This window comes from Pararge aegeria, chromosome 21 (genome assembly GCF_905163445.1).
Source record: "Pararge aegeria chromosome 21, ilParAegt1.1, whole genome shotgun sequence".
Taxonomy (NCBI): domain Eukaryota; kingdom Metazoa; phylum Arthropoda; class Insecta; order Lepidoptera; family Nymphalidae; genus Pararge; species Pararge aegeria.
In genome coordinates, this window is record NC_053200.1 from 719,299 (window position 1) to 742,591 (window position 23,293).

Here is a 23,293-nt window from a genome sequence, read left to right on the forward strand (position 1 = left end):
TCACTTAGCAAAATTGATCAAATGTGTATGTGAGTTCTGCCCAGCTTGCCCCGACTTCACACTTTAATGTCATGGTGTAACGGTGCAGAATTTGGCTACTTACACGGTCAACTGCTGGATACTCGGCACACTGATAAACAGTTACACTGTCTGAGGCTTGCGCTGTTTGAGACGCTGCTGGCACCATTTGACCTTTAACCACTAGGTGACAGTTGGCAGAAAAGATTTTTTTTTTTTATGCATAACTATAAAAAAATATTGCAAAAGAAGTCGAACACGAAATTCCATGGCATTCCGAGTATATTAGTGGAGAATAAAAACATATGAAGTGCGGGGCTAAACAAGCCTATAATCTGCTATTACAATAAATGTATCTCAATGGTCCATCAAACACTACTATGATATTATTATTAATAATGGACCACATATAAACAATTGCGCTAGTAGAGTTTTACTTCACTAAAATAAAAACTTTCTGAAATTGCAAGCATCAGATGCACTAAATTAAGTTTAAATTTAATTTTGGTTATTTTTGATTACCTACTTCTTTTAGTTTTAAAAATAGTGGTAAAATTATTAGCAGAATAATACAAACATTACGAGGTTATCATTATTGAGTACAAATTTATTTATAAACAATAGTAATTAAGGGGAAATTTTGTTGAAATTATTTTAGTCAAAACTATTTTATGGACTTATAGACGAAATTAACTTTCGTATTTACTGAACTTTTGAAGTCTTAACTCTTTAGTTGTCGGAATCCCGTCAGTGGAGCTCATTATAGGGTTTAATGCAGGGTTTAGAATACAGGTGCTTTCTAATTTTCAAGCTAGGGTAAAATCACATTTCTCAGCACGATTCGTATGTAATCTAAGTATAAAAAATTACTGTTTTCATGAAGAAGACTATGCAAAAATTCTGCTCTCCACACTAATTCACGTTTATTCAAAAATATAAAATGATTACAGAATATTATTGGCTAGAAGGTGATTATAACGCCTACCTAAGGATGTATACATACGAAGGCGTTGGAACTCAGCTCACTACTACTATTTAGTAGCAAATGCAGATAAACAACAGGTGGACTGATGAGGAGCTGAAGACATGCGTTATCAAACTATGGCAGCTTTTATAACCTAACTGCTATAGCTCTTACATGATAGCCCGCTACCATCTTATTTACTGCATCATTATTTACAATTGTGTGCACGGCTAGCATGGGCAGGAGACAATTATCTTACCGGGGAAATGATAAAAATGTATCTTCTCCCACAGTTTTATCATATGTCAGAGCACTGTGGAAATAATATATGTGTGATAATAAACGGGGTAAGTTTCCCCTATTCCATGTTCCCTGTGCTTTAGCAGGTGGATACGTTAATTATATTCATGGGATATAATTTTTGTCTCCTGCTGGTGAGATTGCAGTCAAGGCTAATTTGTAATGGAATAAAAAAAACAGCTAAACGACGATGCTGATTTATGTGACTTCACCCAAGCAGCAAGTAAAGATTTCACTAAAAAAATATATTATTTATAGGGCTGTTCTTTTTCTTTATACAAGAAGATATTTGTTTGTAACATTTTTATTGTGGGCCTGTTAACAATGACTTTTAATAAAAATTACAAATTCGAATAGAATTTTCCACTACACATAACGATTTCTAGTGTTATTTAAAAAAAAATACATTTTTACCATTTAACCATTGTCTTTTTATTGAGGTTGTTTAAATTCTAAACTCGAGTGGTATCCACTTAGCTCTAATCAAAAAAGACTGGTTTTATCCAGTCCACAATACTGCCTGAAGAAAGGTTAACTCTACTTTTAGATCTGCACATTTCGTTTAGTTTGAAAATTTGTGTACATCAATGTAGAATTTGCACCCATGTTTCATGTTAAAAGGATGTCACTGCGAAATGTGGATATAGTTCGGTTTAGGATATGCACACCACCTCATTAGTTGAATTTTTATATTTAACTAAACTTTGCCTAGAGCCTAGTGTGAGATTTCCTACTAACGTTTACCAACTCGATAGCTTGTCAGTACTACGATTTGTATGGCATCGAGTCAAAAAAAATGCTATCTAAAAAGAAAATTGGGAAACAGTATTGTCACTAGATGGCGGCCTCTCGATTCCATACAAATTATAGTAAACTGTAACGCGATCGAATAGGTGTTGACGTCCCACAAGATGGTCGCAAGGTCACAGATTACCAGGCGAGGTTGGCGTCCCGTGGACGGATTGGGACAGGTTCGAGACGTGCTGGCTCATGTTTTGTGTGGTGTTGAAAGTGGTGTTTTGAGTTGTGTTCTGGGTGGTGTTTTGGGTGGTGAAGGTGCTGTTTGGGCTGTAGGTGGTGTTCGCGAAGCTGCTCGTCGGCGATTTGAATCTGTAAAGTTAATTTGCAGATGTTAAAAACACTTAAGAAATATAAGCGGCTAGGTCAGTTAACATCACACTACCCTACCCGAGCGGGCGGGCGATGTGACGCGGTGGGTCGTTATATATAGAGTAGAGCAGAAAGTAGATCGAAGTTAACGTTTTGAAGTCGTTCTCGAAGTAAGAGCTGGCAGTACCTGGTCTTTAAATTCGTTTTACTTTTGACTAAAATTATTTTTCTAGACTATTTAGTTTAATTGCACGATAGTTTTATTGCGGGTGTGAGTTTATAATGATATTTTCTGAAACTGATAGATTATTTTAACACACATTAGCAAAATATAATAATAATAATATATTATTTGAATAGGTATTTTTTATTTACGAATTTAAATAAAGTGCTATATTAAAATATTATTAAAGATTGGGTAATATGACATGTGAAGTTTTATTTGAACCTTACGCTTAATTATTTATTATTATTTAATCAATGCAAGTACCAGCTGTAATAGACCAAATGGTTTGGACAAGAGACCTGCTGCCGATATTACCTTCAACTCTTGGGAAGGAAATCTCCTTATGAGTTAGGTACCCAGCTTCCTGAGGGATAGGTCGGGTATTTTCAACCACTAAAACCCCCTTTGGAACTGCACATATTGGTAAGCTCCGGGATCTCTAAAACAACCAGGTGTTTCCTTAATCTTTCCGGGCTCGCAAAAAGAGAGCGACCGCCCGAGACCCCGAGATGCCATCGCCATTAGCCAGGAACTACTGCATTGTCGGTTCGGTATGGCTTTCAGAGCAACGGCGCTTTCATCGTCTTAGAGAACAAAGTGGCATCAACAGGCTGTAGTGGTTCAAGCAAGGCCCCCCGTCTCCACAAAACTTAAATACGATAGCGAAAGTAACGTAAGTAGTAATCGCATTTATTGTATGGCGGCCACCGCTTAGCAACCATCGGTGTGACGTTCGTTCCTTAAAGAAGGGAAGGTCACCTGTTTGGGTGCAGATGTGTTGATACCCTAGCAGTCCTCAATGGACGCAGCTGCTAATAGTATACTGCTGCTGTAGAAGTCTGCTGAGCAGACCAAGCCGCGCAAATATGGAAACCTCGATAGTAGCTTTAGTGTTTGACTGCTTTTTACCATCTCAAACGAATCAAAATGAGGTATTTATATTACAGTAAACAATATTCAGTATTTTAGGTAAACTCAAATAAGTACATTAAAGTGAACCAGAACACTGCTTTGGGGTCATGTGACTACAACGGCGTCACAAGTCTAAAAATATAAAAATTGATAGTAAATTACAGTATCGCTTATTAAAATTTGTTTCCAAAAGGTTTATTGGACTATACAATGGTTTAAAAACTATAAACTATTTTCGAAAGTCTCAGAATGTTCTAAAAATGCTTGCAGTACTTCCAAGAATCACACACGTTGTTTAATCTCATTACGTCACAAGACTATAAACCGAGATTGACCCAATCAATTACATGACCTTGTCTCAAGAAATTCATTTTTAGAAAATTAATACTTTTGTGAAATGAAATAATGTTGAAAATAATCTTTTAAGGTCTTGTGCTGGTGAAATACCAGCTCGAGTCATATTTTTAATACAGTCAAATACCCTCTTGTCACCTTTTGGGGTAGAGCCTCTGTGACCGTAGATTCGATTTCATAACAGGCATACAAGAGCTGGTAGGTACCTAGGCCGAAGGAATACTCTTTGTTTCTAAAAAAAATCAACCGTATTCGTAGGTATAAAGAAAAAATATGAAACAAATTTGCAACTGAATACTAAACTGGTAGTTTGTAATTACAAAATACTTGCTGTACGATCGGTGCGTCTTTTGCATAGACGTGACGTCATTCCGCGTTTCATCTGTCATGGCGGCTCGCTAGCAGTGTTATTTATTGAAAATAAAAACAATCTCACAATAAATATAAATAAAAATAGGTTTTTTTTAATGGATGAATCATACATCATTAGATCAATACATTTTTATAGCGATTGTTTGTTTCGGTCATCCTGCCTACTCTAGTGTCACGGTAGCCGATATCCTGTTAACACCCGCCAGTCGCGCATCAGTAGGGTCGGTGGCGTTGCTCGTGTAAGCGCGCACTCCTGCCGAGCAGCTTGGGGAGGGCTTCTTCGTCGGCGCCCGGCGCGCCCCACGCGTGCACGAGGCCGGACTCGCCCGTCGTCACCAGCACGTCCCGCTGTAGCGAGGATTGCCATTAGCGACCTATAGCTACTTCATATGTGTGATTCGCTTGTTCGCGACAACGATGACACATCTCACAAGATTTTTTAACACAAAAAAAAATATATAATTAAGTGTAATTTATAATTTCTTAAATACTCATACTCCACACCAAACAGATGCATGCAAGATATATGCAATATCTGCAAACGCGGTTGATTCGCTGTCATTTTTGAATAGTTACGTTATCTGTACCCGAAAATCTTCAGATCTAAATTTGTAAATGGAACCATTTACAATACTATTTCCCAGTAGTATAACTAGATGGCGCTGTTTCGATACCTACATGGTATCGAATCATAGGTAACTTCCACGCGATCGTAGAAGAAAACGTTGAAACCCATTAGGGGTACGACTACCATACACCTTAACAGGTTAGCCCGCTACCATCTTAGACTGCATCGTCACTTACCAGGTGACATTGCAGTCAAGGGCTAACTTGTAAAGGAATAAAAAAAAATATTGTACTTACTTGTTTGTCATAGGCGCAACACCTGACCAGCTGCTTGTTCTCGGCGAAGAGCGTGGCGGGCTGTAACTTCTTGCCCGCCAGCGCCAGCGACCGCAGCGCGTGGCTGCGCACACACACACACACGTACTCGCTTTGCCCGAGGGCTCATCTTCTAGGCGTCCCATCTTAGGCCACCTCTACACTTTCCACAAGGTGAGGTTGTGGTCAAGCGCGAGTCTTACAGTTAAGAAAAAAATTCAGACCGCCTCATAACACACCACCAGCTCTTATATGGAGAGAAGACATTTTCATCTGAAGATTGGCTAGCGCTTGACGACAGTCGTGTCTATAAGAAAGCAATGATGATTGCGCTTGCCTAGGAGATGCCTATTCACTCTTGGTCTTGAAATGACATACTCAAGTTATACGGCAGTTGGCGGGGAGACGTTCCACATCCTAGCGGTATGTATCATTATTATTCCATACAGTAAATTAATGACATTTTTATTATATCCAGTCGAAATATTTTGAGGATTGTTTGGTTATTGTATAAATGAACTTGTGTAAATCAAGATTTGCATGTCATCAATTTTGACTAAACATGTATATCTACAATGTTTTATGCAAATAAAAAAATTGAATTGAATCAGAAACGATTCACGCGTGTTGATGGAATAACTACCACATAAGGATCGCTGTTCTGTGTGAGTACGGGGACGGAGGGACAAGATTGTGAAGTTCCTGAACACACTCACCGAAGTATATCCGGTTTAAAACCGAATGGGCAATATTGCGTCGGTCTGTAAACTATGTAGTTTTAAAAGTACGTACTTAACTCATAAATCTCAAGATTTTGAGTGACCGAAGAGTGGAATCCGCTTCGTTCAAAAAGGTTTTAATGTTTCGTAAATCAGCAAAAAATTATAATTATTACACTTTGTGCTCCCAATAAACCATTTACTTTTCGTGACCCATCTCAGCGCGACAGGAGATCCGTGCCCTGGTCCCGATTTTTCTTAAGCGCGTATAGGTGCGGCAGCCGAATAGTACTCACCCTTCGCCCCCCGCGGAGCCCGCCAGCACCACCACGCGCCCGTCAGCGGCCGTGAACGCGTCCACCACGTAGCAGTCGTCGGCTCGGCTCCGCTGGATGAAGATATAAAAATATATAAATGCAAAATTCAACGTCCCTAATTTAGCATTAGTATTCTACTAGTCTAGCCTTTTCAATTGATTCCCAGATTCAGGGAGTTGTGAAGAAATATGTAACCCGCCATTTGTTTAACAATTTTGAGGTTTTTGAGTATGAAACTGGAATTTATGAAGCGTTCATACATATACCTTCTAGCTTTGATTCATATCATTATATGTTTTATTCTAATGCCAGTGTGCCAAAAATTTAGCAAATACCTCAAACTATTACTGAGTTCAGTATAAACGCAACGATTTTTGAACAGCTTTTTTTCCACGATTGTGCAGTGATGTTGAAAACTACATTCGCTTATTTCAACCTTAAGCTAGGAGGGTTCCAAATGCGACCTGGTCTAAAAAGAACCCAAAAAACTTAGCCAGGTTATTTTTTGTTATCACCATCTCACAGTCAACAAGATGAATTTGCAAAAGTCATCTTTTAATAAATAAAATAAATAAATAAATATACTATGACAATACACACATCGCCATCTAGCCCCAAAGTAAGCGTAGCTTGTGTTATGGGTACTAAGACGACTGATGAATATTTTTATGAATAATATACATAAATACTTAGAATGCACATATAAACACCCAGACACTGAAAAACATTCATGCTCATCACACAAACATTTTCCAGTTGTGGGAATCGAACCCACGGCCTTGGACTCAGTGAGCAGGGTCACTGCAAACTGCGCCAATCGGCCGTCAAATAATAAGACTATGACGGCCGATTTGCGCAGTGGGCAGCGATCCTGCTTTCTGAGTCCAAGGCCGTGGGTTCGATTCCCACAGCCGGAAAATGCTTGCTTGTGTGATGAACACGAATATTTTTCAGTGTCTGGGTATGTATATGTATAATATAAGTATTTTTGTATATTATTTATAAAAATATTCATCAGTCATCTAAGTACCTATATTACCTTGGGGCTAGATGGTGATGTGTTAACTGTCAAAGTATATTTATTTATTTATTATTTACTATGAGTTTTTATGGGTTAGTTTATTTTTGAGCTGCTACTCACCTTAATGCTCCGTGAAATCTTTTCCCTATCATAATGCTGCAACTTATCTGCAGAACTAGTATCCCATATCTGTAAGACATTGGACTGTGTGGCGCAGGAGAGCTGGTTTTCGTTCAACCAAGTAATCTTTTCTACAGCGTGATCAACATTCAGGGAGAATATCAACGCTTCATCTTCAGTGGGTTCCTCTATGTTGTATATGTTGATGATGCCATCTATAGAACCAGATGCCAGAGTCTCTGATTTGTCTTTGTGGAATTTTACCTGCAATGCAGATTAATTAACATACATTACTTGTTTATGTATTAAGCAGTGAAATCCTAGTGCTTACAGCTTCCCATTGGGGGGGCGTCGGGCTTCTCTAGCTTTCGAAGTTTTGTGTGGCAAATTTAGAATACAATGTGTAAATGAAAACCGAAATATTACTTCACATGCTTCAGGTACATTATTTACTGTCTCTTAAGACTGTGAATACAAAACGCTGATAGTGTTTAAGTAAACCACTGCCATCGGTATTACTGAAAGAAATCAGATACAGTCCTAGCATCACATGCAAAATTAAAATCAGGACTCCTATCACTTTATTAGGTACGCCACGCGTAGCGACGGTACTATGCGCGTGTCGGTCTTTTATCCTCAATAGGGTTGTCATAATTAAACACTTAGAATGTATTGAATTAGTTTGTATGCAAAAATAACTATGTTTCTTTTGATTTACTTAATATTTTTTCGAAGTGATTCCTTATGAAATTTACTTATGCACCCTGCCACAGTATTTCGTAATACGGTTTTCGTAAACGGAAAACAATGTTGGAAATCTTCATAATGTTCTCAAAGGTGTGCTATGTCTACCAATCCACTCTTGCCCAGAGTAGTGGACTATGGGTAGACCCTTCTCCTCCTAAGAGGAGACCCATGCTCTATAGTAAGGGGTTGATAATGGTAATAATGATTATATGTATACACACAAAAGCATAGAATTTAGCTCTCATTGGCTTTCTAAAAAATACTCATAACATCACAGGATTATTGCCTATGTCTGTCTAGTAAGCAAGCTTTAATTTACCTAGGAAAGGACATTGCCTATTCAGAACACATTCAATTTAAAACAAAATACTAAAGCATTGAAAAGTTCAATGGTAAACTAGCATATTTGCAGTGGAGGTTGGCTTTGTCTGATTGTTTTATTTTACACACTCGCTGTTGCAGACATTCTTAGGCCGCGTTTGTTAAAGTTTCTTTATAAATTTACATTTTAATGGGATTAAAAGTGGCAATAGCTTTGGTCTGTCCTTTCAAGAAACTCTATACCAAAAATTAAGTTGCTAGGCAATCAAGGTGTGAATGAAGAACAAAAAACAAACACACTTTTGCATTTATAATATTAATTAGGGATTTGTTTTAAAGAATGGAACATCCAAATAGCAATATTAATAATATACACCTGTGTGATATCTTCAGTATGTGAATTCCAGTATCCCCCAAGGGGCTCAGGCTTGCGCTGATCCCAAAACACCATGTAAGCATCATTTTGTACTGTCTCAGTGCCGGCACATATCACTCGACCAGAACATGATACGTCCATGCATTCATATGAACGAGGGTGTGATGGTTGCTCATCTGGAACATAAAAGGTTACTTTCACAGCATTATGAATTATGGTATTTTACTATAGGGTGATGCTGCTATTGACATTATTTCTGTCTGCAGGACAGAAGAAAGCTGTTCGTGCAATCCTTAAAGTGGGTCCAAGAGCAGCCAATAAATATTTGACAATTAAATGTACATTTTAAAAATATTTCTAAATAAAGGTGCTTATTTCATGACATATTTAACTTTGAATTTGAAAAAAAATTTATTTAATGATACAGGATTTAAGTGGAAAGGAAAGTAAAGACTTCAAAGTGTTCCAGAAATACACTTGAATAAGTGCCATAAAATAGATTTGTACTGCAATTAGACCATGTGGGATGGTCTAAATGCAACAGTACTCATAAAATAAATCACTTATAAAACATTTCTTTAAATGCCTCCTTTTCTTGTGTGATTAGTGACTTCAAACAAAGAATCCAACAAACTTTCAGTATTTTTTATTGGAAAGACTTAAAAATTAAGGCAATTATTTTTCTTACCTTTATATTCTTGCACACACAATCCACTGGTCCTAATATCCCATAGCTTGACACCATCATGTCCAGCTGAATACAGCAAGTGTTCCTCTTTATTACTAAACACCAATTCTGTAAGTGTCTTTGTATGTCCACTGAGCCGACAAACTTTTGAGAGGGAAGATTTGTCTAGTCTGTATACTTCTATACTGTTGTCTAGCAGTTGAACTGCAATATTTAGTGACCTTTAAAATAATAGAGAAGCGTTAGTAAAACATAGTTAAAACCCTTGTTGCCAGTATAGAAGCAGTGTAGTGGGAAGTTTTGTCACAGGTCTGAAAAATTGCATACTAATTATGTAAGTATATATTTCACTACAAAATATTTATGCATTATATCCCATGCATGGCTTCCCATCACAAATACAGTCCTAACTTTTCATTAGGAAAGGAATGTAACTCTAATTCACCATAATAATCTTATGTATGTTGTTTATGTAGGTTGTTTAATTCACTTAATCATCTCAATTCTCCAATAAGTTTGAGGTGTGTGCCGGGGATCGAACTTGGGTCTCCCTGAAAGAGTAGAGGTTGCTCTTGCAACTAGGCTGTTCCCCCTTACAGAATATTATGCTGTGGAATTAATAACATGTGTCAGTGGCTCTCAAACAACTCTGTAGTTATAGTTGGACGGCCAAAAGTTTAATATGCTCAAACTTTAGGGTAAGAAACCAATTACTACTGACATGGGTTTTTAACAGTATGTTATCTTGTATGTTATTGTTTAACCATAATTTTATAATAAACCTTGATTTTATACAACAAAATGAATGGATTATTACTTACTTTGAAACGCTTAATTTATTTATATATGTTTTCTTTAGTGTAACTGCAGTTTCAGCCAGCAATTTGTATTTTTTACTGAACAGGGTCTCTAGATCTTCTGGTGAAACGGTGTCTTTATCTATCTCCGAATTTTCTACTATGTCCGATTCCATTATTCTTTGACCAAAAACTCTATTGTACTTCAATTACAATAAATAAGGACCAGAATACAACACTATTATTTAGAATTAAATAAACCAATTTCAAAATATCTAGTTTATCAACACAAATGAACTGTCAAAGGAGACACGTGACATTTGACATTGAAAGATGTCAGATCTCCGATTATCGGAGGATTTCTCACTTATACCTCAGCTACTATAGATTTCGACTTTTTGGTCTGTGTTTTTATTAAAATTGACTAAAATATGCTTAACAAATAATTTGATTAATTTATTAAAGGATTTCTACATAATAAAAAACGTGTGAGCCGTCATGGGGCGCCTGGCATATGTGAAACATCGAAATTGTTTTCTGTAAGTTATCGCAGATATTGCATAATGAAAAGATTACAAATTTGTTCAACAAATAAAAAAAGGAGTGTTTATCCATTTGGTTATATATTACAACCATATAATAAACACTCCTTTTTGTAAGTCGATTAATAATGACTATTTTATTACAAAATTAATATTAATTTTTATTGTTACATATGAAATACAAAAATTCATTCATGTAGAGTGGCGATGCGTCGCCATGGCCTGTGTCACCACGCCAAAAATCAGCTTTACCCTCCGCTTAAAGATGTTTTACATCAAAAAGACTTAGAGCAAAGCAAGAGTTTAAAAATCGTAATTATTTGTATCAAGTACAGTACAGTACAGTACATTAAAAACCACTATAATTGAAATAGTTTTTAATACACATATTAGAAATACAGTAAAAAGAAACTATTATTTGAAAATGGCGTGTTCACAAGCACCACGACAATAAAAATCGCACAGTGCGACCCAACCCTATTTATAAATTTTCCTCGTGCCTCGGTACCGCGGCCCGATGCGCTCGATGTCTCCGGCTGCGAGTCGCGCCACAAGCGTGCGTAGAGGCACAGGATGCACGCTGCCCAGGTCGCACGCAGTCGCTGAAAACGCCCAGCGGATGTAGCGCTCCATGCGGATGTGATCTTAAAGAATGAGATAAAAAATATATTTTCATTTACATCGGTGACTGATAGAGAGTGATTCGGTGAGTGATCATGTGTTACAGAACTCCGTCCTCCATCTTAGGAGATCTATAAGAGGTTTGATGACTTCATAGGATAAACGTGAATGATCAGTATAAAGTTATTCGTGAACATCGGCGAATCATACCTTCGCCCATCAATTAAACCAGCGCCCTTACTCAGAATAGTCATAAATAACCACGGAAGACGTAATAAGGCATAATTTTGTTTAAAAAAATCTTACTGATTGATTTTGTACTGTCCAGTCGAGTTATATTATGCCGCGGTCCATACACAGTCATCATCATCATCCGCTAGGTAACGTTAAGTACATGTTCTAGGCAAGCGGGCTCCAACATAGACCTCATCATTGCTTAGGAAGCAGGCATTATTGTCGTCAAGCGATGACCTATCTTTAATAATAAAAAAAGTTTCACTTCAAAAACGCACTGATAGCGGGGTCCACGATAGCGAACGCGCGTTTTAAGCTGTCAACAGAAACGCTGTTGGTGCGCCGCCCGCCCAAAGTGCCGATCACTTCGCGAATGTACTTGTCCTGGGCCAGCTGCCTCTGGCGGTACAGCTCCCGAGACATATCCACCCGGTCGAAGCCTTCTTCATTCTGTACAATGAGATTTCAAGGTTACATCACCATCATCATCATCGTCAGCCTATTAATGTCACACTGCTAGCACATGTCTATCTGTCAAGGGAGGTCTATGCTCTATGTATTAGAACATAGACCTACCACGATGCTCTTATGTCCGAGGGAAGGGGCGGAAACCGCTAATTTCCAATTAAGGGGCGGAAACTTTTAAAAGAAACAACTATGTAATTTCAATTACAAAATGTCACATAATGTTTTGCAATATTTTTTTAGGCATGTTCAGCAGTGGATGCCCGCTATGTTGCCTCTCCCAAAAAGCGCACCAACACCTGGTCTTCAGCCTTCCTCATCTGGCCACCTTCCACCACTCTCTTTTGTAGTCGGTTCGTCGCGGCGTCATTTACTACGTGCTTGTTCGTGGTATCCTCTTTAGAACCACCAGATTGCCATACAATTGAAACTGGTCTTGGTCCAGCTGTTTATATCTTTTATACAAAAATATATAGGTACCTAATGGTTTAAATTAAACGCAGATATATAGCATTAAAATGCAACATTTACGACTACAACCTTTTTCTACCTTCGAGGATCCTTTAACGGATATATGAGTACCATAGACAACAAATACCTTACCTCGTGGAATAATTTATCCAAATTAATGTCGACAGTGTTAATTTTCAACTTCAGCTGTTTCTTCACAACGTCGGTAAGGTTTTTTATGTCCACTTCGCTTTTCAACGGGAAGGTTGTCCTTGTTACCTTTTCGAAATCTTCAATAGTAATAGTCTGAAATACCAATAATGAATCAGATTTTTGCGTTATTAATCGTGACAGTGTTTTTTCCTGCCTGCTATGAAAATGATTTAAATACGACTTGAGTTCAGCCTCTTTAAAAAAACATTACTTTCCAGCACTACCACAGTTAAGATTTGAATAGACAAAGTAATTCTCACATTTTATAAAGAAGGGAAGAAATTTTATATTATAAAGAAAAAAATGTTGTTTTTTCATTACCCTAGCTGATCCATTACCCTAGGCTTACGCTTCCTAATAATATTTACAAATAACATTTAAATACGTTGACTTTTTTTATCTTACTCAGCAGTTCAGCTGAAGCGTCTAACGATGATTATTTATTTATTGTTTAAGAAGCATCCTATAGCGAGTGCAAGTGACGTGCTCTAACAGTTTTTCTATATTGGCTGGAGCTAATACAGATCGAATATACTAATAAAATAAGGTACTTATGTAAATATAATTTAATCAAAAAAATTATTCTCCTTTGTCACCTCTCCATCTTTGCTGTGTTTATAAAGCTGTTCCTTGAGCGTGTACCACTGAGTGCGGTGTCCCCAGTAGATGTCTTCGCTGAGGTGGCCATGTAGTACCCCCCAGAACAGCTTCACTTGCGGCTCGTCTAACATCTGTTCAGCTCCCGCGCAAAGGTTGTACGCCCATTCAGCCCGAACGGACGGTTGCTGATATCTAGAGTATACGAGTCAAACTTTATTCAAATAGGCACACAAATTGCACGTTCATATTATATTAAAAAATAAAGAATTATTTGACTTTGTCTAGGTAGAAATACTTGAATCGCTGATAATCTTTTAACAGGTTAACAAAATATATTCATCAAGTGAAGCTAAACTGGTATTCATAGTGTCCCGGTTAAATTATGAATGTCGGTTGTATTCGCCGCGCTCAAAAATCACCTTTCCTCAAAGTAGTTGGTAACGTAGTCCTGCATGGCCAAGTCGCGCGGGTGGCGCAGCTTGCCGAGCCAGATGTCGTTGATGATGACACCGACCTCCCGGCGCGACAGCCGCAGGTTCCGGACGCGGCCCTCGTAGCGTAGGTAAGGGGGGATCACTGGATCCATTCCCTGATGAGGCAAATCATCAATATCAGCACCTAAACCGATTTACTGGGCATAGGTCTTCTGGAGTTTCAAAATCCACAGTATCGGTCCACTGGCCAGTTGTTTCCAGAGGCTACCGGTTACTCGCTTGATATCGTCTGTCCATCTCGTTGGGGGCCGACTTATCTGCGTTTGCCAGTGCGGGGTTGCAATTCAGCACCTTAGGATCAGTTCTCCGAACTATGTAACCCGCCCATTGCCACTTCAGCTTCGCGACACGCTGAGCTATTTCAGTAACTCTAGTTATAGATAATGATATTGATGAAACTGATCAAAGGTAAAATAATTAACGGCTTTGATACAAAGAAGGGGGGGGGCTGATTAAGTTTTCTACTTAATTACTAAAATGATGATTAGTACGCATACTCACCAGGCCATCAAAGTATTCTAGATGCTCACTCTCCGCGGCAGGTCCAAGCTCTTTTAAGAGAACTCGAAGCATATCCCGAGAAGACAAGCCGCTAGCTAGTTGCCACCATCTTAATAATAACAGAACGCTAATACATTCGAAATGTTTGGTTAATTGATTTATTTCAATAAAAATATTAAAGAGGATGCGATGAAATGAGAGAGATGAAATCCGTATCCTTCCTGCTCACACAGCGTTGGTAGATTGCCTGGTAGGTGGATGGTCGACATCGAGGCAATCGCAGGAAGCATGCGACGAGTGGGATACCCAGCGCCGCACTCTGGTGGCGGCCATCGCCTAACTCCTAATAATACATCCTGAAGAAAGCGAAGTGGTTTTTAAAAAGTAGATATTAAGAGATAGAAACAGATACAACGAGTTATTTAAAAAGATAACTGGCATCGATATCTTCCATGACTCACCCACAGCTTTTAGGAAAAAACTCACCTAACACTTATCGGTGAGTTGAATTTTTTGTCAAATTAATTTCAAGAAACTGCGTTACGCTCCGCTCACGTTATGCGCTCACAATGAGAGCGAGTGAGAGGCACGCGTCCCTTCCACTCGGGCATGGTTAGCCCGCCTAAGAGCGAGAGAGACAGACATAAAAAGTGAAAGGCACGCGTCAATTTGTAGTAAACGCTGTTTCATTGTACGCAAATGTATTGCAAGTTATTGTATGTATATTTGTATATAAATACGTATGTATGTGTAAAGGTAAAAATAAAATTGTGTTAATATGAAATTCAGTGCGAGATTCTTTGTATAAATTAATGTTTTAAATATAATTCTTTGTATAAATAAATGTTTTAAATTGTTACTATTATTTCATCCTTCTTCCTACTATACGAATGAATATTCACATTAAAATTATTTTACCACTCAAAGTCGTTGTCACGTAAAACTTTCGCCCGTATACCGACTTTACAGGCAACCAATTTTTTACATGACGCTTTATCAATGCTATGAGCACTTGTAATTGACGTGCATATTAGTCCATGTTTTTATGTGTATAAGTAGCACATATTTGAAAACATGTAATATGCATGTTAGTGCTCTAAATAAATAAATAAATATCTATAGAAAAAAACGTTTCACCAACTCTTACGTGATAATTATTTGTGGTTGATGGATACCTAGGAATCTCCTTAGATTAGGCGTTACCTATTTAGGCAATTGTTAGTGAAAACGGGCAGTAGGTAGTGTCGTCCACTACTATGCTGCGATGGATGGATTGTGTGGAAGAGGATATGCGTGTTAAGATTGTGGATAGTGAGTGAAAGAAGAAGAAAAGACTTAGAAGAAATCGGCTGGGTAAGAAGAAGATATGATGAGATTATACAAGCAGCTTGAGATGGAATTACTTCCTATTACCTCTCCCGACCTCCGCCAATGAAGTCAGCACACAACTCCCACCTCGGCCGCGGCGTTCCCGCGCGCTCCAACTCGCTACACTTTTCCTTGTACTCTATAAGCTCCTCTTCCAGGCATTTCTTTTGAGCTATGGCAAGGAATGGTTTTAAATAAATACCTACCTACATCTATTAAAATCATTTTGGATAGACATACTTTTTAAGCGTATGACGTCAATTAAAAATACGTGATGACTTAATGTTAAAGCGAGTAGATCCATATTATGACTGCTTTCAATTTTCATGGAACTGTATCTGTTCATTCATTGTCGACGAAACGAGAAAAAAGAAAGAAAAAACAAAAATAAAACAATATTGGATAGAAGCAGGCGTTTCTTTGCGGAAATCCATGATATGTTATGAAAATTAAGCTTAATTTGCTATACTCCGCGAAAAGGAGAATCTGTATGGTGTAATTTATAATTTCTTCAATCCTTATACTCCACATCAAACAGATCTTCGGCAATGTACCTTCTACGCACGATTCGCTCCTCCGCTCGCTCCGAAACCGGAGCATCCTCAGGAGATGTTGACTTTACAATGAATAATTGGTAAGTGAAAAATTCGCAAAAATAAAACAAAAAATATTATCATTCAAATAACTTTAAAATAGTTATACCTACTAGTAACTATCCTATGTTCTTACACAATCAAGTTAAACTAAAACCATAGTGCAATTACATTTCTCACAGTAGGTACTTTAGGCAATGGTTAACAGTGTTCTAAGGACCCGCAAATATGTCACGCGCCGAAAGAGTGCGAGTAATGGGAGATCTAACGCTGACACTGTGCGGCAAGACAGGACAACGAAACATTTGCGTTGGCGACACAGACGTAATTGACAGTAATTAATAGGAGCAGATAAGTGGAACAACATGATATGAAACTCTGGACAGTCTATCCTCCCAGTAAGAATCTTACAAACATTAACGAGCTGGTCATAAGCTCGTCTTGTTTTCAGTGGGTTGAAGCCTAAATGACCAAGCAGAAATCTTGTGGGATAGAGATAAGGATAATATCCTTGGAGGCGCTTGTAAGGGTACCTCAGAAAGGCTTTATAGGTTAGTCCCACCACTTACCTAGCACACGCTTGTGCACATTCTGGTAGGCTTCGTATTCAGCGGAAAGCGCGCCCAGCTTCATAGTCAGTGAGCTTAACTTGGTCTCCAGGGCGTCGTGGTCGCGTCGCGGCACGCTCTCCGCGTATTCGTCCTTCATTTTCTTCAGTTCCGTCTGCGTGACTGACAGTTGCTCCCTGAACAGATGTTGCTGTCAATTCATCTATTCACATCTCGATCGAGAGATCAGAGATTAAAATTTTTTTTATTCATGTAGACCTATCACAGGATTTCACAGGCAATTATGAAGCGTTTATACATACGAGTATAATAGTTGGAATTATTGTAAGGTGATGGTGATAATTTAATTTGTTAACTAAAAGCTAAAGGAGCGTTCTAAACGCGCCCTAATCTAAGTCAAAGTCAAATTCAAATATGTCTTTATTCGTATAGGCACATAGATGGCACTTGATGCGTACATTACGTGTAAAATATGATATAGAAGTGGGTTGCTGGCGATAACTAAATTCGTAGACTTGAAACTAAAGCTACGGGGGAACGGCCCGGTCTAAGAAGAATCCCACGACAAACTTAGCCAATTGTTTATTTTGCTATCACCATCGCACGGAGATCTCTAAGAAAGGGGAACACCCAAGCTGGGTTTTTTTTCTATATTGGTCTGTAATAGAGCTATCCAAGGGAGAAACATAGTAAAAGGCGTAGAGTACGGGAGCTATGGTGATGCGCCGTAACAATAGAAAGATCTTCCTCGGAGCTGATGTTGTGAGCTCGGGTTTTGTGTAGGTACATAGTACATTTTGAGAGGTAATTTATGATAAATCCGTCTGGTAAGAGGCTCATAGGCCGTGGCCAGTTATCACTCCACCGACAAAGACGTACGTTGTGAAAGCTATTCAGCAATCCGGTAGGATGTCGCGTCTTAGGCTGCATCATAACTTCCCATCGCGTGGGTTTGCAGTCAAGGACTAACGAAGTTGAATAAAAATAAATCTAAAATATTGCACTGTGAGTTGATTCCATGTGACAATGTGTATGCCTGAAGGGCGTAGTTGCCAGTGTTATTAAAGAAACCTACGCGGTTGATAGACACTGGGTGGCAATTTATACGAAGTGTTCCTTGCATGCCTTGCGAAATGTTACTTTGTTTATGTTCTATGATTTTCCACTTACCATAGGGTAAGACCGGTGGTCCGCAAATAATAACTATAATTGTTTCCTAATAAATATTCACAATTCTAAGCGCAAAATAAGCTAATCTTTTTAAGACCTATAAATTATCAGGTTTTCTGAAAACTTGGACAAAAATGGTAATAAATTCTTGTACAGCACTATCGCTAGCGCAATTTTATCAGTGCACGTAGTATCACTTTTAGCTTAAAACAGCTACTTTCACCAATTTTTAGAAATCCAGGAGTTTCGCTCACCGACACCTGTCCAGCGCTATGGCCAGCACGGCCGGGTCGCGGCAGGCGCCGTCCACGGAGCAGCCCCGGGAGCTGCCGTCCAGCTCCCGCACCTTCAGCTGGAGGGCCACGTTCTCGAAGTACAGCGTGTACCGCGCGTCTCTCTCACGCATCAGCGATAAGTAGTCAGAGAATTTATCATCGTTAAGCTATAAGGGAAGCGGTTATAGCCTAATGGTTAGGAGTTCAACTTAACTTGCGGGAGGCGGAGTTCGAACCCCGTAACACAAATCTTACTTATCCCTGGGTCCACTACAGGCGTATTCTGTAGTGATCTGTAGTGGACCAGTAATGTATGATCATTAGTCAAGAAAACTTCTTTGCTGATAATTTGGCCAAAATTGAGGATACAATTTCAGGGATACGTCACGTTTAACTAACCGTTTCGTTACATGAGGGAGAAGAATGATTTAAAGTAAGTAGAAAGGGAGCGAAACATGGAATGACGCGCATATGCGACGTATATCTACACTGACACTCAATACAAAGCGATAAGATACGAGTAAGATAGCGTTCAGGAAGTTGTAAAATTATCGCGTGCGCTATTAACTTTTTTTTGTATTTTCAAAGGTAATATAAAAAATAACAGCATCAAATTGTTGTTGAATGCATTGATTTAAGTATCCAAATTACTGTTGTGATAAGCATTGATGCAATTTTAATGCTTAATAGGTACCTAGGTACCATAAATAACATAACATACTACATTGTAATATAATATTACAAAAAATATAACAATTATACAGTACCTAATTGGTAGCACTTAGCTGACAATAAAATAAAAAAAAAGAATAGGTTATACAATATCTTTAGAATTTGTTCTATTTTCTTGACGATTCTTAAAGGGTTCAGACAGTGAACTTATAAATATGATATGTTACGATAGTAAGATATGTAATCAATGGTGGGTTGAGATTTACTAATTGTAGCTTGACACACATACATATAGAGCATTTGTCATGGATTGACAAATAAATGCAAGCGTGTCACACAACGTAGTGTAACAGTCCAAAACGTAGCGTACCAATTTGTTTAGTCGCATCACGTCTATATTGCTAATGATAGAATTAATCATTTAACGTACCTTCCCAAAGTCTTTTTTTAGCCTTGATATTTCAAAAGTCAGTTTTAGATTTTCTTCCCTCAACCTTTGATTCTCTCCAACTAGGAGTTTCAATTTGTCATCCCTCTGTTTCTTTTTAACAGATATACCAAAAACTTTCTGAAAACGTCGATGCATTAAGAAATATTGGAAAAAAAAGTGTTCACATTCTTACTAGAATGAGAGCCGAATGAAAATTAAACATAACACTGAAAGGCTCATAATATTATTATGGAATTAGCTGGATTACAGACATACTGTAACCGCTGGCGTGAATATTTAGGGCTAGAATCGGGCGATATGCTACGCCCGTGGCTTGTCTACTACATAATTATTTATTTTCTTATATATTTCATGGTCCAACTGTAGACAAACCGAATAAATACAAAATCTTGTATTTTTGAATCTTCGACTCCCCCTAAAATAGCACCTAAGTACGTAGGCCTACGCGGCTGTATAATTTTGTGTCTTAACTGTGCAATAGGCCTGCTTTAGCAAAGCAATCTGAGGAAGAGACAAGCAAGGAATGTGTGTATCCAACGCGGAAATGTTTGTTTATTTGTTTGTTAACTATGTTCGGTTTAACCACGGCACTAATATTAATGGTATTTGGAACATAACTTGTGTGCGCTAAAATTCATCATGGTTCATTCAGGTTTAAGCCGAAAATAGATAAAACACCCTTTCGCATTGCAAGTGTGTCTGTTTGTTGGTTTGTTACGAATATTCAGCTCAACCGTTGAACCGATCTTGATTTTTTTTAGGGTATATATAGCTTGCATCCTGAAGATTGAACTTTGTATCGCGGAAAAAGCACCAGTGTAACGTGTACGATTTTTAAATATAGCCTTTTTATGATACCTATTCATGAGATCACTGCTAAGCCGACTTTGACGAAATTAGTCTCAGGAAAACTAAATAGTTCCTGTGAGATTAAAAAAACGCGTAAGAATTCGTGGGCAACAGCTAGTGTACTTATTATATTGAATTACTTATGCTAAAATGTGCTAAAATAAATTAATGGTGATCAGATAAAATAATTGTTTTAGTTACCTCATATTTATTAAAACATCGTAAGCACCCTCTTACATTAGACAATATCATTATATAATCAACAAATGTAGATGGCATATTATATAAATATATATATTTAAATATTCAATATCTTATAATTATGGCACATTTTATTTTATTTCAAACAATATTTTTAGGGTTCATAATGAATACAGTGATAGTATAACATAGCGACTGTAATTTTAAGGTACATGATATTATGGTTAGAATGAAGTCAGGCTTTTTATATATCTCTCTCTTAAATGATATCTTTGCACCCACTTGATGCTAATATCAGCCTACTGCTACTACTGTTTCAGACCATAATATAACCTATATTATATTAAATACATATATGAGATATTTTGCTTACAAAGATTTGTTTAAAAATAGCACTTAAATTAAATAAAAATCCAGATTAATTTTTTTAATGATTCTGTATAAGTAAGTCACTTATTTTTAGTCAGAAACTTATTTCTATCATTATATTTTAAGCATGTTTTAAATTTGACCAATCAATAAATTGTCCATAATAAGCTTCTATTTTCAAAACAATTTTCATCCAATTATTGTACCAATTTTAACATTATTCCAAGCATCAACTTGTTTGCGTATATCAGCTATGTCTTCCGCATATGTCCTGCAGCAGCCCCCCACAAACCTAACATTCAATTTTAACCATTTATTTACAAAAGTATGCAAAGATTCACACTTATCTTTTTCAACCCACCCAATCCCAGACTTATATTTTTCTCCTGAATTGGGGTATGTTACAATAGGTATTGGTGGACTTACACTGTTGCTCAAACCATCTATCAAGTTTGCAACACAGTTTGGTGAAAGGCAGTTGACACCAACTGCAACTAATTGCTCAGTATTCATCTCCCAGCAAGCTCTAGCAACCTCTTGGAAGTTTTCACCGTGAGCAAGACTTACATCATCTTTGCAGCTAAAAGATATCCAAGCTTTAACACTTGGATATTTTTTTAACATATTTGTCAGTACCATCGCTTCTTTTTTACAAGGTATGGTTTCTATCGCTAATAAATCAACGCCAGATGAAACTAATGTATCTATTCTTGGTTTATGCCACTCATACATGGTTTCTTCTTGTGTTTTGTCTGCGTATTCGCCTGTATATTCCGAGCCGTCGTGAAGATACGCACCGTAGGGGCCCACGGAGCCCGCTATAAGAATTTTACGGACGGGCATACCTTGGTTGTGACATTCTTCTGTGTATTCCTGTCTGGCCCGTTTCGCGAGTTCTACAGCACGTCGAATTAAGTTGTATGCCTCTTCAGCGGTCACTCCGATGTGTTTCATGAAGCCTCCAATGGATGCCTGGTAAGAGTTAGTGCTGATTACGTCAGCACCAGCTCGAAGAAAATCCAAATGCGTCTTGACGATGTCCTCTGGGTTGGTTTGCAGGAACCGAGCAGTCCAAAGAGGATCGCCATCAGCAGTGGTGCCTACGTGACGAGATATTTGCGAAGAAAAACCACCATCCAGCACGTAAACACTAGCCGGCGAAGTCATTTTAAAAAGTTTCTTCTTATTTCGACGCGGTTGATTGCCGTTAGGGTTATATAGAAGAATGATTATAGTTTGTAACTACGAATGGATGAGTAATTACTATTTGAAGCTATGTTTAGAAATTGATAACATAATATCAGAGTTCAACGGTACAAAAATGTAAACATTGCAACTTTGTAAGCAAGTCACAAGAAAAGTCATGATGAAAATTGACATTGACAAAGTCCACATACTGTCAGTCATTGACTCTTGTTTTGTTTTTGCTTCACTCAAAAACAGAAATATTAATTTTTATACATTAAAAAAAAAATTACTCGATGAGTCGAAATGTATATGTATTTAAAATTTTTAATAATTTGCTTTGGACGGCGATAGTGGTGCTTATAACCTATACCATAATCGTCTCGTACGATATCCGTGGTAAGAGGTCGAGTTTAAATTTGTGGCAACTGTATTCTGATCATCCACCACAACACGGCACTTGCACCACACCGCGGCTTTTCTTTGGATATTGAATTTTTAGGGTTGACTCAAGATTCCGCCCATATACAATTACTTCACTCAAAGCAAGCAATGATTTTATGATCAAAACACAAAGTACCAAAATAATCGAACACAAATTTTCAAGACACGCGCATTACAGTGAGTACATACTAAATTAATCAAGTGTGGAATACTCATGTCGGGTTCCTTTCAATCTGCGTGGTTATGTTAATAGAAAAAAACGGAGTGGATGCACAGCTATACTCGTATAGCTGTGCATCGAAATGATTACTTACATCTTGTATAATAAATTGAGAAATGCGCTCATCTCTTATCCTTAACGCCTCTTCATAGGCATTTTTAATTTTATTTAATAGGGCAGAATGCGTGACTGTACATCCGACAAGATCTTTGAATGCTTCTTGGTAAATCTAAAAAGAGATACATAAATATGACTTTAAATATTAATAAACAACTACGACACTAATAATTATTGAAAAATAAATCAATACCTACTTCAAGTACTTCATCAAAATACATCTGTTTGATTTCCAATATATCAGACTTAGTGTGTCTAACAAATTTAAGTTTTGATTCTATTTTAGATTCAATTGTTTTAATATATTTAGGATATACGTTTTGCATATTTGCAAGTTTAGATCGATTTGGCCATATTGATATTATCTTATTATCTAACTGATAAAGGGTATTCCGTTTCTGTAGTGATTATCAGTAAATATTAACGATTCCGGATCCCTTGTTTCT

At 37.6% G+C, this 23,293-nt stretch overlaps 2 protein-coding genes across 2 annotated transcripts; both read right to left on the bottom strand.

The window, feature by feature from the left end:
- Positions 1-3,612: 3,612 nt before the first annotated feature.
- LOC120633394 (WD repeat-containing protein 89) lies at positions 3,613-10,547 on the bottom strand. The gene is made up of 7 exons (XM_039903600.1): positions 10,269-10,547; positions 9,448-9,668; positions 8,760-8,935; positions 7,316-7,579; positions 6,154-6,245; positions 5,121-5,223; positions 3,613-4,604 (listed from the first exon to the last, which is right to left on the bottom strand). The coding sequence occupies exons 1-7, from the start codon at positions 10,418-10,420 to the stop codon at positions 4,470-4,472; spliced, it is 1,143 nt and encodes a 380-aa protein (XP_039759534.1). The 5' UTR covers positions 10,421-10,547; the 3' UTR covers positions 3,613-4,469.
- A 673-nt stretch (positions 10,548-11,220) lies between these two features.
- LOC120633327 (translin-associated factor X-interacting protein 1-like) lies at positions 11,221-22,235 on the bottom strand. The gene is made up of 11 exons (XM_039903519.1): positions 21,116-22,235; positions 19,442-19,579; positions 18,319-18,506; positions 16,895-17,070; positions 15,778-15,904; positions 14,365-14,473; positions 13,789-13,958; positions 13,366-13,561; positions 12,710-12,862; positions 11,920-12,091; positions 11,221-11,430 (listed from the first exon to the last, which is right to left on the bottom strand). Exons 1-11 carry the CDS (start codon positions 22,046-22,048, stop codon positions 11,264-11,266), a joined length of 2,529 nt encoding a protein of 842 aa, XP_039759453.1. The 5' UTR covers positions 22,049-22,235; the 3' UTR covers positions 11,221-11,263.
- Between the last annotated feature and the right edge of the window lie 1,058 nt (positions 22,236-23,293).